Raw genomic sequence first — 23,890 nt, 5'->3', positions numbered from 1 at the left:
AAAAAACTAACTCCAACTTGGGTTTTACATCACGTGATTTTATCCCGGAGTTCAACCATGTTCATTCCCACTAGATCAACCTTCCCTCCGTCTCCATCTATCTTCTATGTAACCGCAACAGCTGCCTAATCATGATGATATAAGTCAGTCAATCAAAAAAAATATTGCAAATTCATTCCAGAGTACAGTTTGGAAACTCCAAAGAAACATGAAACGCGCCCTCTTTCGTCGAGGAGTACGACACACTTCACTGTGTTGCCCGACGACATAAGTTACTCCTCTACAAGTAGGCCCTACTCCAGAGTTACTCCATCGACGCGCGGAATGGCATCATGGGTACTCCACGTGCTGACTGTTGTCACTGGAACATCCGGTTTCCTTCTTATCCATATAATGATTAAATTCCGCCTTCCAGTCAACCATATACTTTGTGCTCCATTGGTAAAATTCCTCTTTCCACTGTCTTTCAGCTTCGTCAATGTTTGCTGGCAACGCAAGAACAATCAAACGCATTAAAAAGAAAATGTTGAAGTATAATAATGCAAAATGTTGCTTTCTTTTTAAACATACATAGATATAGATAGTGTAACAATGAATAATAACCATTGCCCCCCCCCCCAAAAAAAAAAAAAAAAAGCCAGAGAAATTTTGCATTGGCCTTTTCTTTTGCTTTTGGGGATTTTATATATCCCACTTAGAAATAAACAATTATTATTGCATGAACGCATTCAGCAACCGCGTCAGGAAGTCAGATGACACACCTTTTAGAATGAATGGACTTTTCTTTTCCCTTCATGGGATACGCGTTAATAACGGATACTTGTCTGGTAAACATGAATACATAGGCCCATCAATTATAAAAAAAAGACTTGTTTACATGCGTTCGTGTGAAAATGCGTGTAACAGAAATGCTCACGTATTGTGATTCCTTACCTGTTTGTGTGTTGAGGTATGGTACATATTTCCACCAGAACGCACAGTAATTTGCTCGGTCCCATATATAGGATTTCGGGCTGTCAACGGTCGTATCCTTCAGCAGATAAACCCACTGAGCACTCTGATTGAATAGACGCCACTCTACTTCGTCTGCAGACTCGTCCTCGTTGCTGTTGGGATCTCTGAACAGTTTGAATGACATTGTACTATCATTGGACACGTTGTGTACAAGCATAGAGGTAGGCCCTAAAGATAATTTCTGGTACTTTTAAGGAGTGTAAAACCATTTCATGGATTGCAATAGAGTTAAGTGAGGAGAGGAATGAACAAAAATAAAGGCATGAGTATATTAACAAAGACGCTATTCTCTTTTTAAAAAATGGGTTTTTTTCCCCACTGCTATTTACTTTGAAGAAGCAAGACATTGATAGTGAAGTTCATCCGTTAGCACTGGCAGTTATTAGTAGTTATTGACTGAAGTCATTTACACTACATCGTCAACATACAAGATTTGTATTGTATACTCCTACCATTACTTATTTCACACATCACACATCTACTTTACGAAATGAATTGCTATTGGCATTTCTTTCTTTCTTTAATGATGATTGAATACATTTTACTAGAACAACCTAATCCCATTATTTTCTGATCGACGGGACAGTTTCGGCATTGCCAATCTGACAACGCCTTGTGCCTCGACATATGAATTGTCACGGATGAATTATTATAACAAACCATAGTAAAAGCCGTAAAATGACCGCAGTTATGTTCTTTGTACTTCATAGATTTCAGACAATGCGCTAGAATTCTATGAAGACTTGAAAACACTCGCGAAATTTCGCGATCACTTACCCGGAGCGCGCAAAGTTTCCCCACAATCTCATCATCTTCGTACTCAGTCTGGCGTCGTCTGCAGAGAAGCCGAAATCAGGTCGGAGTGGCTGGCCGAAGACGAACGCGATCTCGTCGCCGTGCATGACGCCCATCCATTCGGCGAACTCGTTGTTCATCGCCCGCTGGTCGAAGTGGTAGGCGTACACCTTGTTGTGCGCGCTGGCGTGGTACCTGCCGAACTCGTGCGTTGGGCATACGATGTTGTAGTCGCCGACGTACGCCTCAGTGTTGTCGCGCAAAATGACCTCATTGTTGGGGTCCAGCCAGTCCGTGTACTGGAAAGCTATTGCGTCGCGCCCAAAGTTATTCATGGACGGTATGGCTATGGCGATGTGATCGTAAAACTGAGTTCTGTTGATTAGACTCTCCGTGTCTTTATCGAATCCTGGCATATAGTAGACCATGAAGAACGATCCCTCGTTGGTATTGGTGCCAACCATTACAGTCATCTCCTCAAAAGCCCCACGCATCAGGGCTGCCGTTGGTGTCTCTGTCAAGAATTCTCCGTCCACCACCGCCACAAAGGGGAATATGTACGTGCCTTCGACCACGAACTCATTTGCAGTGATGTTCTCTGGCGGAACGCGGCGGAGGCAATCGATGATTTCGTTGATTTTTCGCGCGTCGGGTTCATATCCGTAAGGTGTGTAGCACCCAGTCCTCTCGGCCAAGAGCAAGCCACGTCTCAGGGCCTCCTCCTTGGTGATCACAGCCCAGGGCGCCACGGACGCGCCGCTCTGCAGGACCGCCCGAGAGAACAGCCCGCGACTCATCGGCGATAGCATGTGCAGGTTGACGCTGACTGAGCCCGAACTCTCTCCAAAAAGCGTCATCATGTCTGGATTGCCACCAAAGCGAGCGATGTTGTCCTTCACCCAATGGAGGGCGAGGTTCTGATCGAATAGACCCATGTTACCCGGGGCGTTGTCGTCGGAATCTCCCATGGCCAAGAACCCAAAAGATGCTACTCTGTAATTCAGCGTGACCACTATAACATTTTCAGTGGTCGAGAGAACCTCACCGTTGTAGACGTCCAAAGAGGCGCAACCAGCGAAGAACCCCCCACCGTAAATCCAAACCATCACCGGGAGTGAATCGTTGTGCTCTTTCGCCGGTACCCAAACATTCAGCGTCAGGCAATTCTCGCTCAGATTGACGTTGGGGTTCCACATTTCTATCCCGCGGAAGCCCGGGTCCGACGTGTCGATGACCTGGTGGCAGGCGAACCCGTACCTGCTGGTGTCAAGGATTCCCTCCCACGGTGTCTTGGCGACAGGTTTCCTAAACCTCCTGTTGCCTACAGGTGGTTCGGCGAAAGGGATTCCAAGATACGCCCAGACCTCTTTGTCCAAGATCTGCTTCTTTATACCCTGCACTTTACCAGCTAGCGTTTGTATGACGGGATGTGAGTCAGTGGACGAACAAGACAGAAGCAGCAAGATGCCCAGCGCAAGAACAAGCTTGGCCATGGTTGTTATCGATGTCAAGTGATTTCCCTCCATGTTGCTAAAGTAGCCGCTTCATCTGAAGAGAAAAAAAAAAAAGAAATCAGAGGGGGGGGGGGGATTAGCTGTAATCATACTTTGTGGTTTCGCAATTCTCTGTCTTTACAGCTGCAGTGACGTGTTTGACATGAATTAGCACATTTCAATAATTTGAGGAAGGAAAGCTCAGAATACGACTGGAACAGGGAATTGGAAGAAATACGTCTCCTGGCTGCAAGAAAAAAAAGGAGAAAAGCTGCCAAGAGCAAAAAGAAAGCAAGCCATAATTACAGGCTTCAACGTTCCTACGATAGAAAGATGACGCGCGTTGATCTGAATCAAATTTAGTTTCATAAATATACTATAGACACATACTAAGTTTAGACATGACTCATGCGCAAGTTACTGTTCGCTGTAATTATATACTATTTCTTTTTCTCAGTGAATACATCACCGTTTTGATTAATTTATTTTGGCATCTGTATTGGGTAGTCTACGATGACTAGACTTTTGGGGAGGTTGCTTTTTCATGGAAATGGCGATTCTTTAAATCAACAATATCACGCATGTAATGGTGTAACACGCAATCTGCGTAATACGACATTAATTTGTCTGAAATAATGTTTGAAATGGCATACAGCTCACTCAGATCTATATTGTGTAATCCTTTGCCTTTGAGATATTGAAAATCATAATATATTGGAGTCATATCACATCCACTTACATTAATGAATCAATGGGGGTAAGTGAATGTAAAATGAAAGCAACAACAACAACAACAACAACAACAAAACCTGTCACAATCCTTGGTTTAACATTGGTATTTAATGGACAGCGCCACCAGCAGGGGCGTTTGTCTTGGAAGGCGCGGTAGGATGTGGAAGCGATAAGGAGCAATTAAGTCATTGGTCAGAAGCGATAAATCACCTGGCCTATTTGCGCAGCAATTCAGAAGCCAGTTTAAAGAGGCATTTTATGACTCTCGTTGTTTGTGTATAAACGACATTTTTGTTCTAATGTACTAAACGCCTTTGCAGTGGTTCCATTAAACAAACGCATACACACCTAAAATACGCTAACTGCCTTAAAGGCATTGAAAAGAATAATCCCCTCAGATTCACCTTGTGGCATTAACAAAGAGTGAATCTTAAGATTTGTCGACTGCTATTGAAGAACAATAGCATATAAAGCTGAATCTCATATCTCTCTTTTGTTTTCTTTCTGTCACAACAGTTAGACTGAACAGGCAAGGGGGAGGGGTATGGGTGCAGCATTACACCTGTCCTACCTGTGCCCAGAAACGGGAAGAAGATCAATGAATAGTATTAGTATTAGAATGATGTTTGAAAGCTGACATGGTATTCATAAGGTAACTCATACATTCGCCTTGGACACCTTGTCTCTGATATCTCAAACTTGAAGATGCAACGTCCTAAAAGTTCAAAAATTTCTCGAAAGATATAAACTATCTCTCTTTCTCTCTCTCTCTTTGAGACTCTTTTCTTGATATACGATAAGGATATCACTTTCTCTGCCATGTTTGGGGCAAAGAACGTTGAGATAGATAGAAAGTGAGACACACACACACACACACACACACACACACACACACACACAAGGAATGTGAAAATATAACTGCTATTGTACAATTGGGAATCAATTATCAGAAAATTTCTGCGCAGTGACGTTATATACAGTGACAAATTAAGATGGCAAATTTTGACGTCATCATGCTAGGTGTATGACGCCAGTGAGTTTCTTTATACCAATGCGCTCAAATTGTTTGTCATCGCTCAAAACATATAATTTCAGGTTGTTTTGATTTGAACAAGAAGTGTATTCAACAAGCTCAAATCGAGCTTAATTCTCTCATAACTTAATGCATTGCATTTTTACGAAGATTCCTGCCTAGGATTCTATCACGGGCAATCGATGACGTGAATAATCCATTTGGGGGGAGAGTATAATACAGCGCAACCCAACACCATACCGACCACATATTCTGCTTACATGTCAGTTTGTTGCGAAACAATTACGAGCCTACGCTTTTTATTTTTATTCAGTAGCGCTCCTATACTGTTTCACTCTGGTGTTTAAGTTTGACTGAGGCCAACAGCTCCTCTAGATAGAAACTGTCGTCCCACATTCCTATAATTAGACGATGATCGTAACGGTTACTGAATTAAACAGTAGGTCTACTTATATGTGATAAATCCTTGATTTGAGTTCTTATGTGCCGCCGACGCTCCTCAAACTATCATATCGCAACCATGTTTATTAGTCGTGAAGCGATAAGGTCAGGCTATATTATGTATAAGATGTTTAAATGCCATCATGCGACCTCAATCATTCATTCGCCTTTAACCATATACAATGAGACAGTTTCTTTTAGTGGTCATGTCAACAATCCATCGATCTTTATCTTTACAATCAAGTATATTTGTCATGCCTATGCAGGTACTCTTAGCGCATGTTGCTTCTCATGATGCAGACATTTTCAAGTAATTATACAATGATAAAGGGTTTTGCCTACGGAAAATGGAAGCTAGGTCATAACTCTCAAACTGAATGTAAGCCATAAAAGGAAACCAAAACCCAAGGAGAAAAAATGTGGCTTGAGTGAAAGCAGCAGCATTAGTAGAACACATCAGTGAAAGTTTGAGGAAAATCGGACAATCGATGCAAAAGTTATGAATTGTTTAAGTTTTGGTGTTGGAACCCCTGTATGTGAGGAGACTACTAGAGGTTATGACGTCATGTGTGCACAACAATATAAAGAAAATGTAAAGGGAATTCCAAAAAAAGAAATCACTTTTCATGAAAAAAAATTACACATTCCATCAACTTGACACTGAATTATTCCCCTGCCTTCTGAAAGCGGTTAGTCAAGTGCTGTTTCATTATGCTAGAAAAGTGAATTTTTGTGGAATTCCCTTTATATTTTCTTTCTATTGTTGTCCACACATGACGTCATAACCTCAAGTAGTCTCCTCATACAGCTGTTCCAACACCAAAGCTTTAAATATTCATAACTTTCGATTGTCCGATTTTCCTCAAACTTTCACTGATACGTTCTACTAATGTTGCTGCTTTCACTCAATCCACATTTTTCTCTTTGGGTTTTGGTTCATTGCTGGTATCAAATTTCAGTCACTGCAAGCACTCAGATCCTCTTGAATGTCATCTAGGAGCTGGTTTATGTCTCCATGATAACAGAGCTCACCTAAGTCGAGAGCCTTTATCGTCAAAATTCAAGACGTGAAGTTCCCCCTTCGGGGTCGACAGGGCTTTCGATATGATGCCAAGTAATGGGATCGTTAGCCGCTGAAAATGACCGACAAGCTCTGGCTAGATCAGGAGCGACAGCAACCCGAAAGGAACCTATTCGTATAATAATTATACTTTTCCACCTCCCCGCTATGATAGTTGTATGAGGCTTACAGATTGATATTCATCCTGCAAGGCTTTCTTTGCATATAATACCCCCCCCCAAAAAAAAAAAAAAAAACAGGTTTCTGCTGCTATATAGGAACTACCTCTTGCAGGACTATATTATACTATTGTCGACAAAAAAAAAAATCATTTATTTGCTGTTCAGTTGTTTCTAATTATGATATCAACTAAAAAAACTAAACCGGCTGACAGGTATTGATAACAGGACAAAGGAAACTACTGACATTTTGATTCATTATCACTCAAATAAGTTGCCAATAATCAAAACTCCTCCAAGTCATTTGCAGGTCATGATTATAATAAACATGAGTATTATATCTTCTATTATGCTGCGTAGTCTACAATCTGTGATATCATCAGCACTTTCTAAATTTGGTGATCTTTGCACTGTGCATTTTTTTTCATATGGCTTCAGTAGATAATTTATTTTTATGAGATACGGCTAATAAACATATTATTGTTGCACTATAAGCGGGTTATCTCAAACAGTATTAAAGTTTGATGTGCTGTGAGCACTGCTGTGAGCACTTGTCAATCGCGTCGCACTCCGAAGCGCAAACACTATAGGTGTGAACAATATAATGATAAAGCCGGTAAAACGGGTCCATCGTGGAGTGGGGTACTTGGTTCAAACTTCAACCTGATTTACGCTCTGTGCTCTGCCGTTGGCGGCACGGGCTGCCCCATGACCATTGCCCAAGACGTTGCGTTGCGACGGTGAACATGCGCTGCTTGTAGCTCCGTGCTACACATCGATGAAACGAACGTACTGCACGGTTTCCAGGACTCACCTACCCTTTGCCTCTTGTCTCCTCTCACGTTAATGAAATTCTGGCATCGACGACCATCAAGTACCTCACGACAGCCCTTGATTTCCCCATTTCGATCGGCAAAGAAGGAAACGTATCGCCCGGGCTAACTCGATTACAGCCCAGCGAACATGCAATATGCGTAAGATGAATCTAGGGTAGCGGTGCAGCTATAGTGTGACACGGAAGAATAACAGGTCAACAAAGTGTACAATGGAGGAAAAAACAACAACAACTAACTAACTTCCTGGAAGGTATTCCAGGTCTGTGAAGCTATGCAAGTGATGGTTCCTTCCTCTTTAAATGCATCAACATTATACACTCTAACACACAACGTTCCTCATATAGATGTCGCTACTGTATGAACTTCGCAATTCACTGTATGCACGCTATGCGTGTTTTCCAGTGTAGATGACACGTGCACTGACCCGAACGCAACCGGGCTAGGCTAGCCCAGGTGACAAGCCCCCGGGGGTCTCTGGAGGTATACGGTGTGTACTTTGGCAGCGGACATACATTGTATATATATGAACTTGGAAAACACTTCACTATTCCTGCACGGTTTCGAGCTCAACAGCGCCCTGCCTGGCTTGGTGCTCTTGGATCGTTCCCACCGAAGGCAAACTCAGTCATTTATCGAATAGGTCCCTAGATACACCTCAATGCATTCTCTTTGGTAGTTATTATTGACGAGTGCGTTACATTATTTGCTCTTGCAGTTATGCCGTCAGCTCGCATTACTGCATTTTATCAGGGTAACATCGATGGCAAAATTTTGTGATACAAAATGAAAAAAAAAAATTCATTCAAGAGCATATTTAGAAGAGGGGGGGGGGGGGATACATTTTACCCTGACTCTTTTCTTGCCTTCTTTAAGAAGCGAAATAGAAAACGTTTGTTTAGAAATCGCGAGTGGTATAATGTTTTGGTCTACCTTATCATTATTTTATTTCAGCACCTGCACACACGAAGCGCTTGCAAGGACAAGGGAGGGCGAGTGTGCTGTGCCTCTCTGCAAATGGAGTGCTAAGACTTAAGTGAACCTCGAGTAATCAAACCACAACATATGCTGAAAGAACGCTTGGTTTACTTCAGTCAGATCCGAATTTCTTAATTTCTCACTTGACCGATATCTCAGCTAATATTGCAAGGCCTTTGATATTTGCTACCCGGCGACTAGATTTACAGAGTATTGTCTGTCGATTATGAGATAGAATGATAGACAAATCTTAACATACTTTTGCTGGTAAAGGAGGAGTACATACCTGTTGTTTTCGTGAGGATAAACAAGTAGTGTCACTTTGACAGCACGGGAAAGGATAGATAAAGACTTAATCCCGACTAATGAGGCTCAAATATCCCTTTTTGATATAGGCCTACCCTTCAAGCTGATGAAGAAATACGATGCAAAAAGGAAGACGAAACATGATTCTGTTGCCTTTTTTACTAGCAAACATTAAAGGTGTTAGCAAACACACACCCACATCTACACAATCATACGCGAACCCAACGGACTGCAAGAGTGATAAGATAAACTGCCCTGTATATAGGCTCATATCTATATGGTGCATTCGAGATCAAATGCTATTTTTGTAACTTCTAAAATGACCAAAGACAACACTGACTGAAATGAAAATAAACACACGACGGTTACAAACATCGCGTCATCAATTGTGTATTGTGCTGCGCCTAAAATCTATTATTCAAGATTCACGTTCGGTTGACCGGATCGTCACATGCGTCTCGACCTAATTATGGAAGGGAGACATCATTATCATTAAATACAGTGTCGTTTTTGGTAGTGGTGTAGTACGGACGATCGTTATCCAACCAGGGAGGTGGAATTGTTTCTCTCTTCCACCTCCCTGATCCAGCAATGACAAATTCTGTCGCCAGGTGCATCTGAGCGCGAAGGCGAGTAGATACCAAGATGAAGGAGCTATGTCCCAGTAGGAGCATGACGCACGTCATAGTACTCGCCCTGATGTCACACACAAACATATTTTGAAGGAATATACTCGCCCTCCATTCCTCCCTCCTCAATCTCTTTTCTCCACCTCCCTCTCTCAATTCGTCTCTCTTTCCCCTCTTCCCTCTCCCGCTCAGTTTCTTAAAGATCTCTCTTTCTTTCTATCTCTTTTCAGCCATCTCACTCTCTCTCTCCCTCTCCCTCTCTTTATCTCTTCTTCTATATCTCCCTTTCTCTCCCTCCATTTCTTCATACCTCCATCTCACCATCTCTCATTATATATGATTGAATATATACATATATATATGTATATATTTATATCTATCTCTCACTATATATACATATATTTCATATGTATATATTTCATATATATATATATGTATATATATATATATATATATATATATATATATATATATGTATATATACAAATATTTCTCTCTGTCTTTCTCTCTGCTTGCCGCGTTCCTCTCGATCTCTCCGCAGTTATTCAGTTTTCCCCACAAACTTCTCTCATCACATCCGACGTATTTTCCTTCCCTCTTCCGACGGGACGCTTGAAGGGGGAAAAAAAATAATGAATTAGAGGGGGGAAAACAGATCGGTCATATCATTATGAGGTGGAAGGAGAGCTTTTATCCGTGCAATGATAGCAAGAACGCAGGAGGGTCTAATTGGAGGAAAGGGATGTAGAGGGTGAAACGGAGTGTCTTCCGTGTATGGGTCGGTCGTGACTGTTATCGTCTGTCACCTGCTTGCGAGCTGTGTGTAAAATACAACGTTTCTACAATATCTTGGAATCTTCATTCGCGCCTCGTAATCGCTGACAAGCACTAATAAAACCATGCATATTATAGACTCGCGGAGCTTGATAAATGATGTTGTCACACAAATCGCATTGTATACACAGCGTTCTCAGCAATGATAACAATGATATGATATCACACTTCGTTTGCCTTTAAATTATGAACGTCCTTATTGCTCTGATCGACCCCGCCACTTCATCCCGGAAAAAAGACCTACCCAGGGGCGGATTCAGGAATTCCGTAAAGAGGGGGCGCCTTTACAAAATTAAAGGGGGGGGGGGGACGCGTGCGCCTCCCAATTTTCTTTCTTTTTAAAATTTCTTTTGTTTTAACAAGAAATAAAGGAGGGGCGCGCTCCCGGTGCGCCCCCGCCTGGATCCGCCACTGCTACCACCCTCAAATGTCATCAGCTTCAAATCTTTATTATGAGCATTAGTTACTGTTGGATTATCGCATCATGTATACCGTTCTTTATCACGGAACAAATTCAACGATGAAAGACGGAACGCATGTATCATAAGATCACAGCACTCTTGCAATCATATAAGAATTCTCGAGAAGTACATTGCCAGATCAGATGGCCTATAAAAACACAGCAATAACTTTTACGCATCCTTGGAATATCTTCAGTAGATTGCAACTGACATGCGTAAAGCCTGCTTGGGTCAAAGTTCGTCTCTTGATTCAGCGGCAAGGCTCTAATAAAACTCAAAACAACCGACCAACCACAACCGGTCGGAATGATGATGATGATAATGATGATGGTAATAATGATAATAATAATAATAATAATAATGATAATAATGATAATAATAATGATGATGATGATAATAATAATAATAATAATAATAATAATAATAATGATAATAACAATAACAACGATGAAAAATCCAGACTCGGAATTTCTATGAGGAATGTTACATATGTCACTTCTCAAAATGTAAATCATTACTTTTAAACAGGATGGCAACATATTTACCATATTTTCTTACTGGTTAGATAAGAAAATTGCCGCATTGTCTTTGTCTCGCCATCATGGAAAAAAAAGATTAAAGTTAAAAGTTGAATGGGAATTTTCACAACGCGCCAATTAAAAGAACTTTGTTCCTTTAAAAAAAAACTGCACAAAATTGGGTGTGTGGGACAAGCAAAATAATTTTCCTGTCTAAGAATTAGTAACTTCTAATTGTCAAAATTCTGCTGCTCCGTGAAGAGTCTAAACCTTCTCGCACACTAATCATAATGACGCTGTCCACTTTGATAGAAAAAATAGAAATAGAAAATAGAAAAGAAAAAAAATATTCGACTTTTTTGTCGGTTTCTCGAAATGTGTTTCCGCTTTCCTTAAATCGCTCTAAAAAATAAAAAACAACAACAATGAAATCCGTTGAACTTTAAGGTCTTGATAATGATTGTAAATCCAACATATTACTGTAACATGTATTTTATTGTCTATACCTTAATCTTTTGACTTCAACCTACCTTGAAAAGACATACTCCTTTCGCAAACAAATATATTTCATCGTGCTGCGTGCCTGTATGTGTGCATAATACACTAATAGAAAGAGAGAGAGAGAGAGAGAGAGAGAGAGAAAGGGAGAGAGAGGGAGGGAGAAGGGGGAGAAAGGAAGAAAGCGGAAGAGCAGGAGAGGGAAAAGGCAGGTATTTTACAAAGTGTCGGTAGACAGAAAGCGCCGTATGGAGTTACGTTCGGCCTGGCCGCAAAGGTGTAAGCGGCTGGCCACTTAACGGTACCCGATACCTCAATGTCCTCTTGACCTGCAGAAAGGGCGTCTCGCCTGTGCGTATTACCTGTTCGAGGACGGCAAGTGTTCAACACCAATGGAGGTAGGAGCACGCAGTCTTTAGCGTGTCCTCCTGATTTCTGTGACTTTTTTTTTAAACAAGTAGATTAAAGTGATCATCAGAATAATGCTTCGCAAAACAATGTAAAAAAAGAACCTTTTCAAATCTTGGACAAGTTGCAGTAAAAAGGAAAAAAAAAATCGACACATGTCTAAACGAGCTCCTTGAGCTTCGATCTACCAACCCTAAAAGATGTTGTACATCCTGTGGTGTTTTTATTAAAGCAAAATAAATGCAAACTTTGTCCCTTGCGAAAGTCATCCTGTCATCAACAATTCATCAAAGATTCATTCAGACAAAAATCAACATGCAGTTGAACGTATGGTCTATTAGAACACCATAGTCTGTGGGGGAAAAAAACTCTAGGTATCATGATATAAATTCGATCATTCACCACCTCCACTTTTTGAAGCATTTGTTAATGATTCGTATCTTCCCACGCTAAGGATTCATTATCACACCATATCAAAAACACTGGAGCGTTATAGGTCTATGCAGAGTTCGAATTCTTTAAACTATAGAAACATTTTAACCAATGACTTTAAAAGAAACTTCTTCTGCTCTTCATCCCTTTTCGTTTCATTTGTACTTTTCGTATTTTCCTTCATCTTCAATTACATGTACTGCGCCGTCTTTCGATCACCCCTATTCTGGACGCTCACTCGCACAACATGTTTTCCTTGAAAGCGTCTAAAGTCAGAGTGACACAGACTATAACAGTTTTCTTCGATTTGACTTGGTTTGATTCATTGTTTCCCGTTTCCAAGTCTTGTTGAGCACATTTTTATGAATACATTTGCATCGCATCTTTAACCGAAAATATTTTACTGTGAGTGGTCCAAGAACGTGAATAAAGAGGTGAACTAAATCTTCAGTACAAGATGATGCAACACTTTTGCCTACACGCTATAGATTCTATTGTGTATGCATCTCACCCATAGCTGCTTTACGTCCAATGTGTTCAAACCTGCCAATGTTGTCCAACATTAAGCACATCCACCCACTGGTAAATATTTGATATACTTGACAGTGGAAGTAAACAATGGTATAAGGAAGGAAAATTATCATCGGCGGGTGGGACAGGGTTGATTGAGTCGGGGAGACAGCGGAGAAGCAAATACCAGACGAATAATGTGCATGGAGTAATTCGATCATAATATTTACAATACATTTAGATAACCCTCACCTTTATGTAGTGCCTAAGCAATGAAAAACGTCGGATGCTTTCCCGTCGCTTGGCAACCAGGATGAAAGCATTTACCTAGAAATATTATATGAGTAATACATACCGAGCTACGTAGATTTCACCCATGTACCATAATTTTGGCAATACTCGGCATACGACGTGTTATTCAAGCGGTTGGTCCGAAGTGTTGACTTAAAGCGAAGCATGGCTCAGCGTGCATTTACCAGTTGACGAATAGTCGCCTACATTATTTTGCAGCACAGGGTACGTGCCCATACAAGAGCCAGGACGAGAGGGGAGAGAAAAGTGAAAAAAAAAGAAACAACTAAAATTTCCCTCCCAAGTTTCGCGCGCACCGACAGACGAGCGGCGGATCTACTTCCGCCGCCAGCCGTAATGAACATGCCAGCTATGATCATAATCATATCATTAATATCGGCTGCGAGGCAATATACAGGGGGCAGTCTCGATATTTCCCTATTCCAGGAAGCTGTACAATCGATGAGCATGCACAGTAATAATACGTCTACGAGCGACAGGCGGTGAAGAAAAAATCTATAGTCGGAAGTTCAACGAAAACTCACATATTGATAGCTTTTAAAATGAGCCTAGAGAAAATGCTGTTTGCTTGTGTTTGCCTTGTGCGTCAACATCCGAACGATTGTCTAAAAACATCCTCTTTTTGACCTTTCATACTTATATGACACAAATTCATGTAATTTGCAACAAATGTGTTTGTTTGAATTGTGTTTTTTTAAATCATCACACAGTTCAATAAAACAACAGTCGCGAATGTACATCAATATAGTTTCTATGCTGGCGAAAAACTTGTAATTGAATTCTATAATGTTCGTTCGGAGGGTTTCACGAAGAGGCTATACATTTCAAATTATGCGTAATCCTGTCACCTTTTCAAGCCGATGCTTTGCCTGTAGCAGCTGCCCCCTATAAATGTCTCTGTAAATATCTGACACTTAATATGTAAAATATCGTTGCTCTCATTTATGTAAGCTAACATACACAAAGCGCCCATTTTCGCCCCACAGATAAATGCACAGATATATACATGTCTTCCCTACGTGTTTCCAGATTGCAACATTTAAGCTGTGTTTACCGCTCGTTATGTGGACAGGTTCGTGACGGGTGTGTAGTATCGGCTATCACCATGCATGCTCTTAGCAATTTACTGATTAAGAGCAGGATCTGTGGGGAATGGAAAAAAAAAAAGTGCGCCCATGATATCAGCTCTGGCGCTGTCACCAGCGATCGTGCGCTTATATTTTGGCCGATACCATTGGCATGTGCGGCTGGGTAATTGAATTTTCCAGGGCTGTACATTATCGTCCACAATGCAAGGGCATGTTCTCGTGCGAGACTGCTGTCGCTAAGATTGAAATGAATAGGGGAGAAATTGCCTCTGTGGTGCACAGACGAAAAGGGGGATGGAGGTTGCTAAGGAGGCGGTAATGATAGCGAGACTCGATGGCTTAGCCTGAGGTTTCATAGCAATGCACTCCTTTACGAGCTTAACTCATCGACGCACAGTCATCCCTGATGTACAGGAATGCGAATAGATTGCTTTCTCGCGATCCAATCTATGAGACTTTATGCGTAAGATGGATTGATGTAATTTGATATGTATAGGCTGGGAGGGAAAAGATTATGAGAATGTATTGATAGCGGATGGCTTCACTTTAGTTTGATACAAATAATTGATAATTCAGCCACAGCATGCAGATACGTATACGCAGGTGTATAACATTGTCAGTTCTGCATCGGTCTTTAATGCGCGCTTTCATTTAAAGGGACGTATAGTTATTAAGGTGTACGATGCTGTCTTTGAAGTGGATTATGTGCGATGGGAGGGGGGGGGGGGGGGGGGAGGTGGGAAGGGTCATAGATCAAACTGGTAATCCAGAGGCTGAACGTGGTATCTAATGCCAATGCACTGCCCAGTGAACATGAAATGGTTGCACATAAACTTCCAAAAAAAAGTGTTTTTGCGGAGAGTGTGTGCCGGCACACGATGAGATAAAAAAAAAAGGATATAAGAATGATACTAACAAATCCCCCTTTTTCATCTATACGTTGTCCTCAGTTTGATGTATCAAAACAATCACGCATTTAGACGATCAACATATACAGGAAATGATATAAGGATTGGGTATAGGTGGAGGAATATGAAACAATGGCAAGAGCAGGTAATATCATATTCACTGAATGGGTTATTAAGAATGATTATCGTTTTCCTGGGCGCAATTAAAATGCGATACAGTGCTCGATCAATGGATGTATAGGCTACGCTGTGCACATCTGAGGTTATAGTGGCGTAGATTTCGCTAGAAACGTGAACACGTGCACTCGATGAAACAACAAACCTAAATAACCATTAAGTTGTCTCTCTGATCAAAATGCACATCGTAAGTGAATATTTGATAGCGATCGCTCGAACTATAGCTGTTAATGTCATGCAAATCTAACTTTAAAGGCATATAGATGTCGATGGAAACGTGAACAATAAACCTGTCTTCCCGATCAAACCTACACCGTAATTTAATATTTGGTACAGCGACAACCACAACCACATCCGGAGGGAATAATTGATGAAATTGTGCCTGTTTCAAACCCATATAGTAACCTCCTTGTCCTACGGAGACAACAACGTGATCCCGATACGGCGGCAGATGTGAGGGGATGGGGTGCATAATTACCCCCTTTGAATCAAGCAAGTGAAGGTGCACACGAATATGATTGGGTAATACGCTTGTTGCATCTAATATAGCTATAGGTTGCGTTCGGTGCAAGTGAAGCATTAAAGTATATAATTATAACATATGAAATATGTCTTTTTTATATATTTAAGAACCATGAATTAAGTGCTGTTGGCCATAGGGGAGAGACTCAGGGAAGGGGAGTAGTGATTCAAGTTATGTCTCTTCTTTAAGTTCTATTCATTACTGAATATATTGGCACAAGCGATCTGTCACGCACATTTACGCAGGAAAAAAAAATGCATTATCCAGGGACCAAATTCAAACTATGCCTTTACGAAATCCAGACCTATGCTTGTCTCACTGCCTGCTCATTGTTGCTTTCTGCAATTCACTTTGTTTTCTCTGTTACCTGTCAAACGATTAGCGGCATCTGATTTGCTGAGCTCAAAACAAATACAGAAACCATTTATATATCACGCACAGAAAGTGCTGCAAACACACGTGACAGAAATTAGCCCGTAATACTTTGGGGCGGATAGCCGTACACTTGGAGTCGGCGTTTGCTGAACACTGATTGCTTAGCGGTTGATGGTGGGCGAAGGTGAGCGAAAAAATAGTAACGAACGAACAAACAAACAAACAAACAAACAAACAAATAAACAAATAAACGAGACCATAATTATACGTAGCAGATAAACTTACATAAGCATATAAAGCGCTAGCTCTGTCCTTGGTCTGCATAAAGCAATAATCAGTGACAGAATTATGGTAATAGGTTTTGATCATCCTTTTTAGCTCGCTCTCTGTATGGCGCACCTCAACTGAATGGGAATAGATCACCATCGTAGTTTAAGGTTGTTAAACATAACAATTTCTCATGCAGTGTCCGCTAGCAACTGATCATGCTTTTGTGTTTATGACAAGATTTACATTCAGGTGCGAGTTTCTTCACTTTGTCTCCCTTAACAAACATGTCGGGAAAAAAAAGAACCGGGAAAAAGAACCTTCACCCCTCTGAATAATATCTTTCTTTCAAGACTTCCATTGCTAGACTACTGAGCAATGAGCGTTAAATGCTGTTCAACATGTAAGGACTGGCTCGATTCACGTTTCACTATGGCCTTCTCGATCTTCTCTCATGCCTTTCTCGCTCATGACAGAGTAAAATGTATATCTTTGTGTGTGTTCGTGTGTGTGTGTGTGTGTGTGTGTGTGTGTGTGTGTGTGTTTGTGTTTGTGTGTGTGTGTGTGTGTGAGTGTGTGTGTGTGTGTGTGAGTGTGTGTGTGTGTGTTTGTGTGTGAGTGTGTGTGTGTGTGTGTGTGTGTGTGTGTGTGTGTGTGTGTGTGTGTGTATCATTGGGCAACCGCTTAGAGAGTTATAATCGAGGTCGTCAAATCAATTCTGGTCATGATGTATATATATATATATATATATATATATATATATATATATGTCACTATATACAAACATTGGACAAACACTTGAGTTTTACATGAACATGAATCGAGTTTCAAAAGTAAAAAAAAAAAGGTAAAAATATTATGTATATTAAATTATGATATGTTTACATTTAACTTTATTCGTGGTTGCGAAATTAGTTAGATGTGACGGAGACGATTAGGGATGCATTTAATTGACTTCACACTCCAATTTCCCGGCAGGAAAAAAAAAAGAAAGTGCGCAGGGAAGTCATAAGTTACTTTATAACCACACATAGTTGATTTTCATTGAAAATGTGACGACATAATAAGAGGGATCACATTAGACATTCTTCGACTGATTTTCTGATAAAAAAGGTCAATGGACTGGAAAAATTAAGACTGACGCCAGTCGAGAAGCCAATATGGAAACTATTGTATGACAGAGCAATAGATATTCTCGCCTTTCTATCTCGACAAAGCATATTTGAGGTACATCGATCTAAACGTTGTGTTCATTATTGATATTGAGAGTGACAAATTAACAAAACAAGAAAAAAAGAATTATTGGCCCGGAGAACATTTCTTGAAAGATCGTCATTTTACATATAACTTTAATACATATCAATTGAATTTTCACATTCCACATGCTAGCTTTCTAGTTCTAATAAGCGTAGGTGTTTAAGCGCGTGTAGATGTAAGTTCCGGAATATCATTCCTCAGATGGAATCTCGGGTGGAAAAAAAAAAACACACAACGAAAGTTAGAACATTATCATGAATGTCTTGACAGGAAATGAATTGACATGTCATAAATATGTCAAGGCATTTGGCAGTGTCGTTCTCTTAATGGGAAGTAGCAGAATGCCACATACATGTACACGGGTGTATGGCTAGCTTCGCTGTGGTGTCACCTGCCCGCGTGGCATTTGACGACAATTGTTTGTCTGTTGTATACCCCCCTCGCCAAAAAGCCAATTCACGCTGCTTTACCATCTCGCCGAGACCGAAGCTATATACGCAAAAGGTCAAAGAGGCATAGATACTAACGCCACGTACCACAAAATGCCCTTTTGCCACACCACACACTGCCCACCGTCCTTCATCGTTAAACAGGGAGGAGAAGCATTCACATCGTATGCAGAGAAATCGTCCCCATTCCAACGGAGGAGGGCATGTAGTACTATCACCTTGAAGCTAACACCCATAATACAACCAGCCAATTTTAATGATAATTTATATACTGAAGGCATACATGGCTGAGTCTATAGATGTAATTATCATGAGACGATGATATTCGTTTATCCAGTCCTCGCGTGTATCCAGGCATACACACAATTATTATTCAAAGTCATTTTCCTCATCATCTTCAATTCGAATCAACGCTGACATTAACAGAATTGTATGAAATATATGAAGAGATTGTTCGCAAAAACCGGTAAGTCCATTTTTGAAGATTTTGAAGTACGGTCTCTGTCAGAAAGTACAAAATAATACCTTTTAAATGATATATTGGTCACTACATATAAAGGTACATTTTTGAAGTTATGGTCAAAAGAAGCAGAAATTTTCTTATTATTCTCTGTATTTATCTTGACCTTTAATCCCAAATATCTCCATTTGACAAATATATGGACTTATCGGTTTTTGCAAACAAACTCTTCATGTTTAATTGAACAAGAAGCCTAGCGTATTGATTTTCGTATGAACATTTACAAAACACCAAACTGTCGGTCTTGACAAAAAAACAACAATAACCAACCAACCAACCAACCAACCAACAAACAAAAACAAACAAACAAACAAACCCAATATTGGTAGGAATTCTCCTAAATAAGATAGACTGGAAAAATAATGTCAAGATTACATAATCTTACAAAAACAGTTCAAAAGAAAAATACACACACATACTGTACAAATATATATATACTGTATATATATATATATATATATATATATATATATATATATATATATATATAATGAAGAAGTAAAGCATTCGTTGAATATTCTCAAACCCAACTAACAAAGACTGCGATGTCACACCGAGCGAAAAGGTTATCATGGTAATAGGCTGGGTTAAGGCAGTCACGAGCTATCATCAGCAGCGTGATATAACCGAAACTCTATAGTTACGGCTGGCCTCATATTGATATTAGTCATACGGCAGAAAGTAATTCCTTTTTCTCCCCCCATTCCTCCACGCTGATATTGATTCCTCTCGACAGTCAAGTTGATACTCACGTGTGGAGACACACAGACACAGACAGACAGACAGACAGACAGACAGACACATATATATATTATATACGTGTGTGTCTGTCTGTTTGTCTCTAATTTTCTCTCTCTATCTATCTATATATCTATATATCTCATTTTCTCCTGGAGATATAACTTTATACCATCACTCAACATATTATTTTGTCAAAAATAACAACAAACTAAATATTGAGTAAAGTGCACACAAACGCTCCCTCGTATCATCCTATATTCGTAATCGATTTCGTATATGCATGTATCCGTATGAGGATATTTTGGCAAGTTCGGCGTAAAGGACTATAAGAAGCTTTGGAGCTTTGGAACGAGTGAAGAGATGAATATTTCATTCAATCTTCTTGTTGTTCTCTTGTCAAAACATTAGATCAATATTTTCCTTCCCTCTATTCAAATCGTTCTCAGTTTCTCTCTCTGACACACACCTACACCCACCCACACACACACACCAACGCACGCATACACACATCACCCTCATGTACTCAGGAGAGGGTTGTGTATAATCTACCCTGTTAGCAAAGTTATAGTTTCCCCTCGTTATAACATTGATGAATGACGGGGCCTTGAGAGAAAAATGACAGGAACGGATATACAAAGTTCGTAATTGTTGATTTAAAAATCCCTCCGCGGCTCGGCTCTTTGAACCCTACTTCCAACACCAATGTCGGGCCGGGGTCGAAGGATCTGGGTAGATTTGGTGCTCCCGCTTGCACGGTTGAAAAGCTGCATGTCAAACATTGTATGATGCATTGTATGCAATCTTAGCCCTCTCACCTGCCTGCCTTAAAGTCAGTACCTGCATAACCCGGTCACATATTGAACTACATGTATATACAATCTCGTCATGGACCACCATGTCTCTTACCATCTACCGTCACTATGGTAACCGTGACTTATAGTAGACTGCTTGTACAGAATCTTGGAAAGTAAAATATGATATATCAATACCTTCCAAACAGGGTTGATATACGTGACTTGTATAATATACGTTTCTTATCTTTATATATAAATCATAAACTCACATAAATGCATACCTGTGGAAATGATATAACGAATTTTCACCCATATGAAAGGGATTTGTCAAATTATTCATCAACTTGATAAGATATAATGGAACGAAATGAAATTTCAACCTGACAAGATGTGAAATTACTCACTCTAGTCTCTTCAAATTTCCTTAAAAGCTCCGAGCAGATCTAAAAAGTATGTATATTATATGATATACAGAGTAAGTCAGAAAACTGTCCCGTACAAGATATTGAAGCTGTCTTGTTTGAAGTATAAACATTAATCACGGGTTTCATGATATGTCTTGGTAGAGTTATCCTCCCAGCATTTTGGTACCCTTTTCATTTGGATCTGAAATTTGCATGCATGACTGAATAAAAGACAATCTTTAGATGACGCCAAAATCTCACTTGCATCAAATGGCCCGATATTTTAAGATGAAAACAAATTTTGAAATAATTTATGACTTATGCGCACACAGAAAGACACACATACACACGCACACACACACACACACATTCATACACTTGATGATTATGATTATAATTGTGATGGTGGTGGTGGTTGCGGTGAATGTGTTAGGGGAGATGAATGGGGAATTACCACTTAAACATTTAGTGATGGTCTTGGTAAAAAAAAATCAATGCTTAATGAGAAAAAGGAAAATATGAACACTGTACTGTAAATGATTACCCTGTGTGCGTGTGTGTGTGTGTTAGTGTGTGTGTGTGTCTTTCTGTGTACATTATACCACAAATTATACATCTTTCAAAATTTGTTTTAATCTTCACCCAGCCACTTGAAGTAAGTGATATTTTGCAGTTGTCTAAAGATTGTCTGTTATTTAGTCATGCATGCACAGATCCAAAATGAAAAAGGTACCAGAAAACACTGGGAGGATAACTCTACCAAGATATATCATGAAAAGCATGATTAGATGGTCACACTTAAGACAAAACAACTTCAAAATGGATGTTTTATATATTTATATATATATATATATATATATATATATATATACATATATATATATATATATATATATATATATATATATATATATATATATATATATAATACATATATATATATATATATATATATATATACATATAATTTTCGGCACCTCGCAACTTAGTCAACGCTTTTCTATGCACCTGTTCCCAGCACCCTAGTCTGGAGGTAAAATATGCCTGCCAAGAAACAAATTGATCTCAAGATCGTGAAAAATGATCATACTCGTGCTGGCGCTAATTAGTCGAGAAGCAACAGACAAAATGCAGGTTAAGACACTGATTCTTCGTTCTTTGTATAGTTTTGGGGGCCGCAGCATACGACACACTCTCTTTTTATCTAAGGGTACTCCAAGAGAGAAATGGTATTCTCACCTGATATTACTGTATGGCAGCCACGAGCTCATGTCATTCTGTCAGCCTCCGGGATTGTAAATTGCACGAGAAGAGCGTGTAAACCAGGCCTTGGTGGGTAATCCACGAGCGGGGTGATGCGCAGGGATGCGGCGATTACTGTAAGAATGCAGGTAATTGCGCCCCTGCGATATCTATCACACACATCCGGTACTAGTATTCCAGCAGCTCTGCGCGCAGACGATACATACGATCGAGTACTGGCGACACACACTAGCTCATGGGTTTTCTGAATTTTCTCTGGCTAAAGACGCAGGCCCTGTGCGGGATGCGATGTATACACCTCGGCCCCTTTTCTCATAGCATCTGCACGCCCAATCGTTTTATTAGTGCAGCAGCGCTGATATTGGTGCGTGCTTCTTCGCTTGATACAGAAAGAGCGACCACACGCTGTTCAGGGCATGCATCCCCTAATTGCTAACGTCATCACACGGAATCTTCGCTTTGTCTACAGGCTACATGGTAAGGATTTGAGGTTGTGTCTTCGACGATTATGCCCCCCCCCCGCCCCACACGACCATCTACAATTTTCCTATTTGTTTACTTGTTTGTTTGTTTGTTTTAATTTTGCTGACTTGTTGCAGTTGGATGTAATGATTGAAATCGGAGAGCAAAAAGATGAGAGAAAGACAATGAATAGAAAGAGGAAAAGGAGGAGGAGGAGGAGGAGGAGGTGGTGGAATGAATAAGAGACTAGGAAGGCGACTGAAGCGGCAGACAATCTGAGGATAGATTGGGAGTGGTGATAAAAGAAAGCACGATGATGAGGGAGACAAATGAAAAGAAGAAAGAAGAGGAGGAGGAGGAAGTAAAAAAGGACAAGAAGGAGAAGTGATGAGTGTGGAAAGAGATAAAGCAGAATACGAAGAACAGATTGCTATGGAAGAACAGACAAAGGAAGAGAGAATAGAGGAAAAGGAAAAGGAGGAGGAGAAGGAGGAGGAGGAGGAGCGGTCATATCACTGCATGAGCTTAGCGGAAATCAAACTAAGAAAACCCCATTTTAGAAACAGCGGCAGGGAAAAGAACAGTCCAATTTCCTCCGTCTCTCGTATGGAGAGTGCATTTCAGTTATACATCGTATCAGCATGCTTCTTTTCTAGAAAGAAGACACTTTTAGTGGCAACAGGACAACAAAAATCGGCTGTGCCTCCCCATAACCACAATTGTTTCTTTGCTGCTGACATCATGGATATCAGAAGTACATTATATTGAATGAAGAATTTGTAAATTTCGAATGATAATATTATCTCCCCCTTCTTTTGCTACTAAATGTGTGATCTCATGAATAATAATAGATATCTTGTTTTGAAAAACCGTTGAGAAGGCACTGCACCAAAATCCACGGAATATGACAAGGTAGATGGCTGGTGATAGTTTTAACACAGATTTACCCGTTTTCAGTGCATATAAAAAGAGATGATTAGCTTGGCAAGCACTGGTTTTGAGTCAATCCATTTATCTTCATTGTTCGTGCATGTGTGCAGAGTGGGGGAAATGACGATGCATGGATATCAAGATGATAATGGGTAAAACGGTCAGATAATCATTATAATGATAATAACATTCGACGGAAGATCTCTGCTGAACGCTCCTCAAGCCTTTTCGCAAGATCTCTCCACCATCAACCCTGGCTCTTTCTA

General features: G+C 40.2%; 1 protein-coding gene across 4 annotated transcripts; it reads right to left on the bottom strand.

Annotated features, from left to right (window-relative positions):
* Window positions 1-300: 300 nt before the first annotated feature.
* Window positions 301-22,428, bottom strand: LOC139732034 (cholinesterase-like). 4 transcript variants are annotated; one of them, XM_071642910.1, is made up of 4 exons: window positions 22,209-22,428; window positions 1,792-3,357; window positions 934-1,118; window positions 301-485 (listed from the first exon to the last, which is right to left on the bottom strand). In XM_071642910.1, the coding sequence occupies exons 2-4, from the start codon at window positions 3,333-3,335 to the stop codon at window positions 331-333; spliced, it is 1,884 nt and encodes a 627-aa protein (XP_071499011.1). In that variant the 5' UTR covers window positions 3,336-3,357; window positions 22,209-22,428; the 3' UTR covers window positions 301-330. The 4 variants fall into 4 exon arrangements, with proteins under 4 accessions (XP_071499011.1, XP_071499013.1, XP_071499012.1 ...); XM_071642912.1 differs by lacking the exon at window positions 22,209-22,428 and adding an exon at window positions 13,510-13,633; XM_071642911.1 differs by lacking the exon at window positions 22,209-22,428 and adding an exon at window positions 7,562-7,751.
* Between the last annotated feature and the right edge of the window lie 1,462 nt (window positions 22,429-23,890).

Source organism: Diadema antillarum, unplaced genomic scaffold, assembly GCF_040938485.1.
Source record: "Diadema antillarum isolate AM-2024a unplaced genomic scaffold, OU_Dant_1.0 seq00000398_RagTag, whole genome shotgun sequence".
Lineage (NCBI taxonomy): Eukaryota > Metazoa > Echinodermata > Echinoidea > Diadematoida > Diadematidae > Diadema > Diadema antillarum.
Note: the sequence above shows the minus strand (reverse complement) of the source record. Positions and strands in the feature narration are given on the sequence as shown.

Excerpts from the sequence above, each read along its gene's own strand:
- LOC139732034 (XM_071642910.1), bottom strand. The coding sequence starts at position 3,335 with ATGGAGGGAAATCACTTGACATCGATAACAACCATGGCCAAGCTTGTT. Across the intron at positions 1,119-1,791 it reads GGAAACTTTGCGCGCTCCGG|AGATCCCAACAGCAACGAGG; the intron begins GTAAGTGATCGC and ends CAAACTGTTCAG. Across the intron at positions 486-933 it reads ATACCTCAACACACAAACAG|CAAACATTGACGAAGCTGAA; the intron begins GTAAGGAATCAC and ends TTGCGTTGCCAG.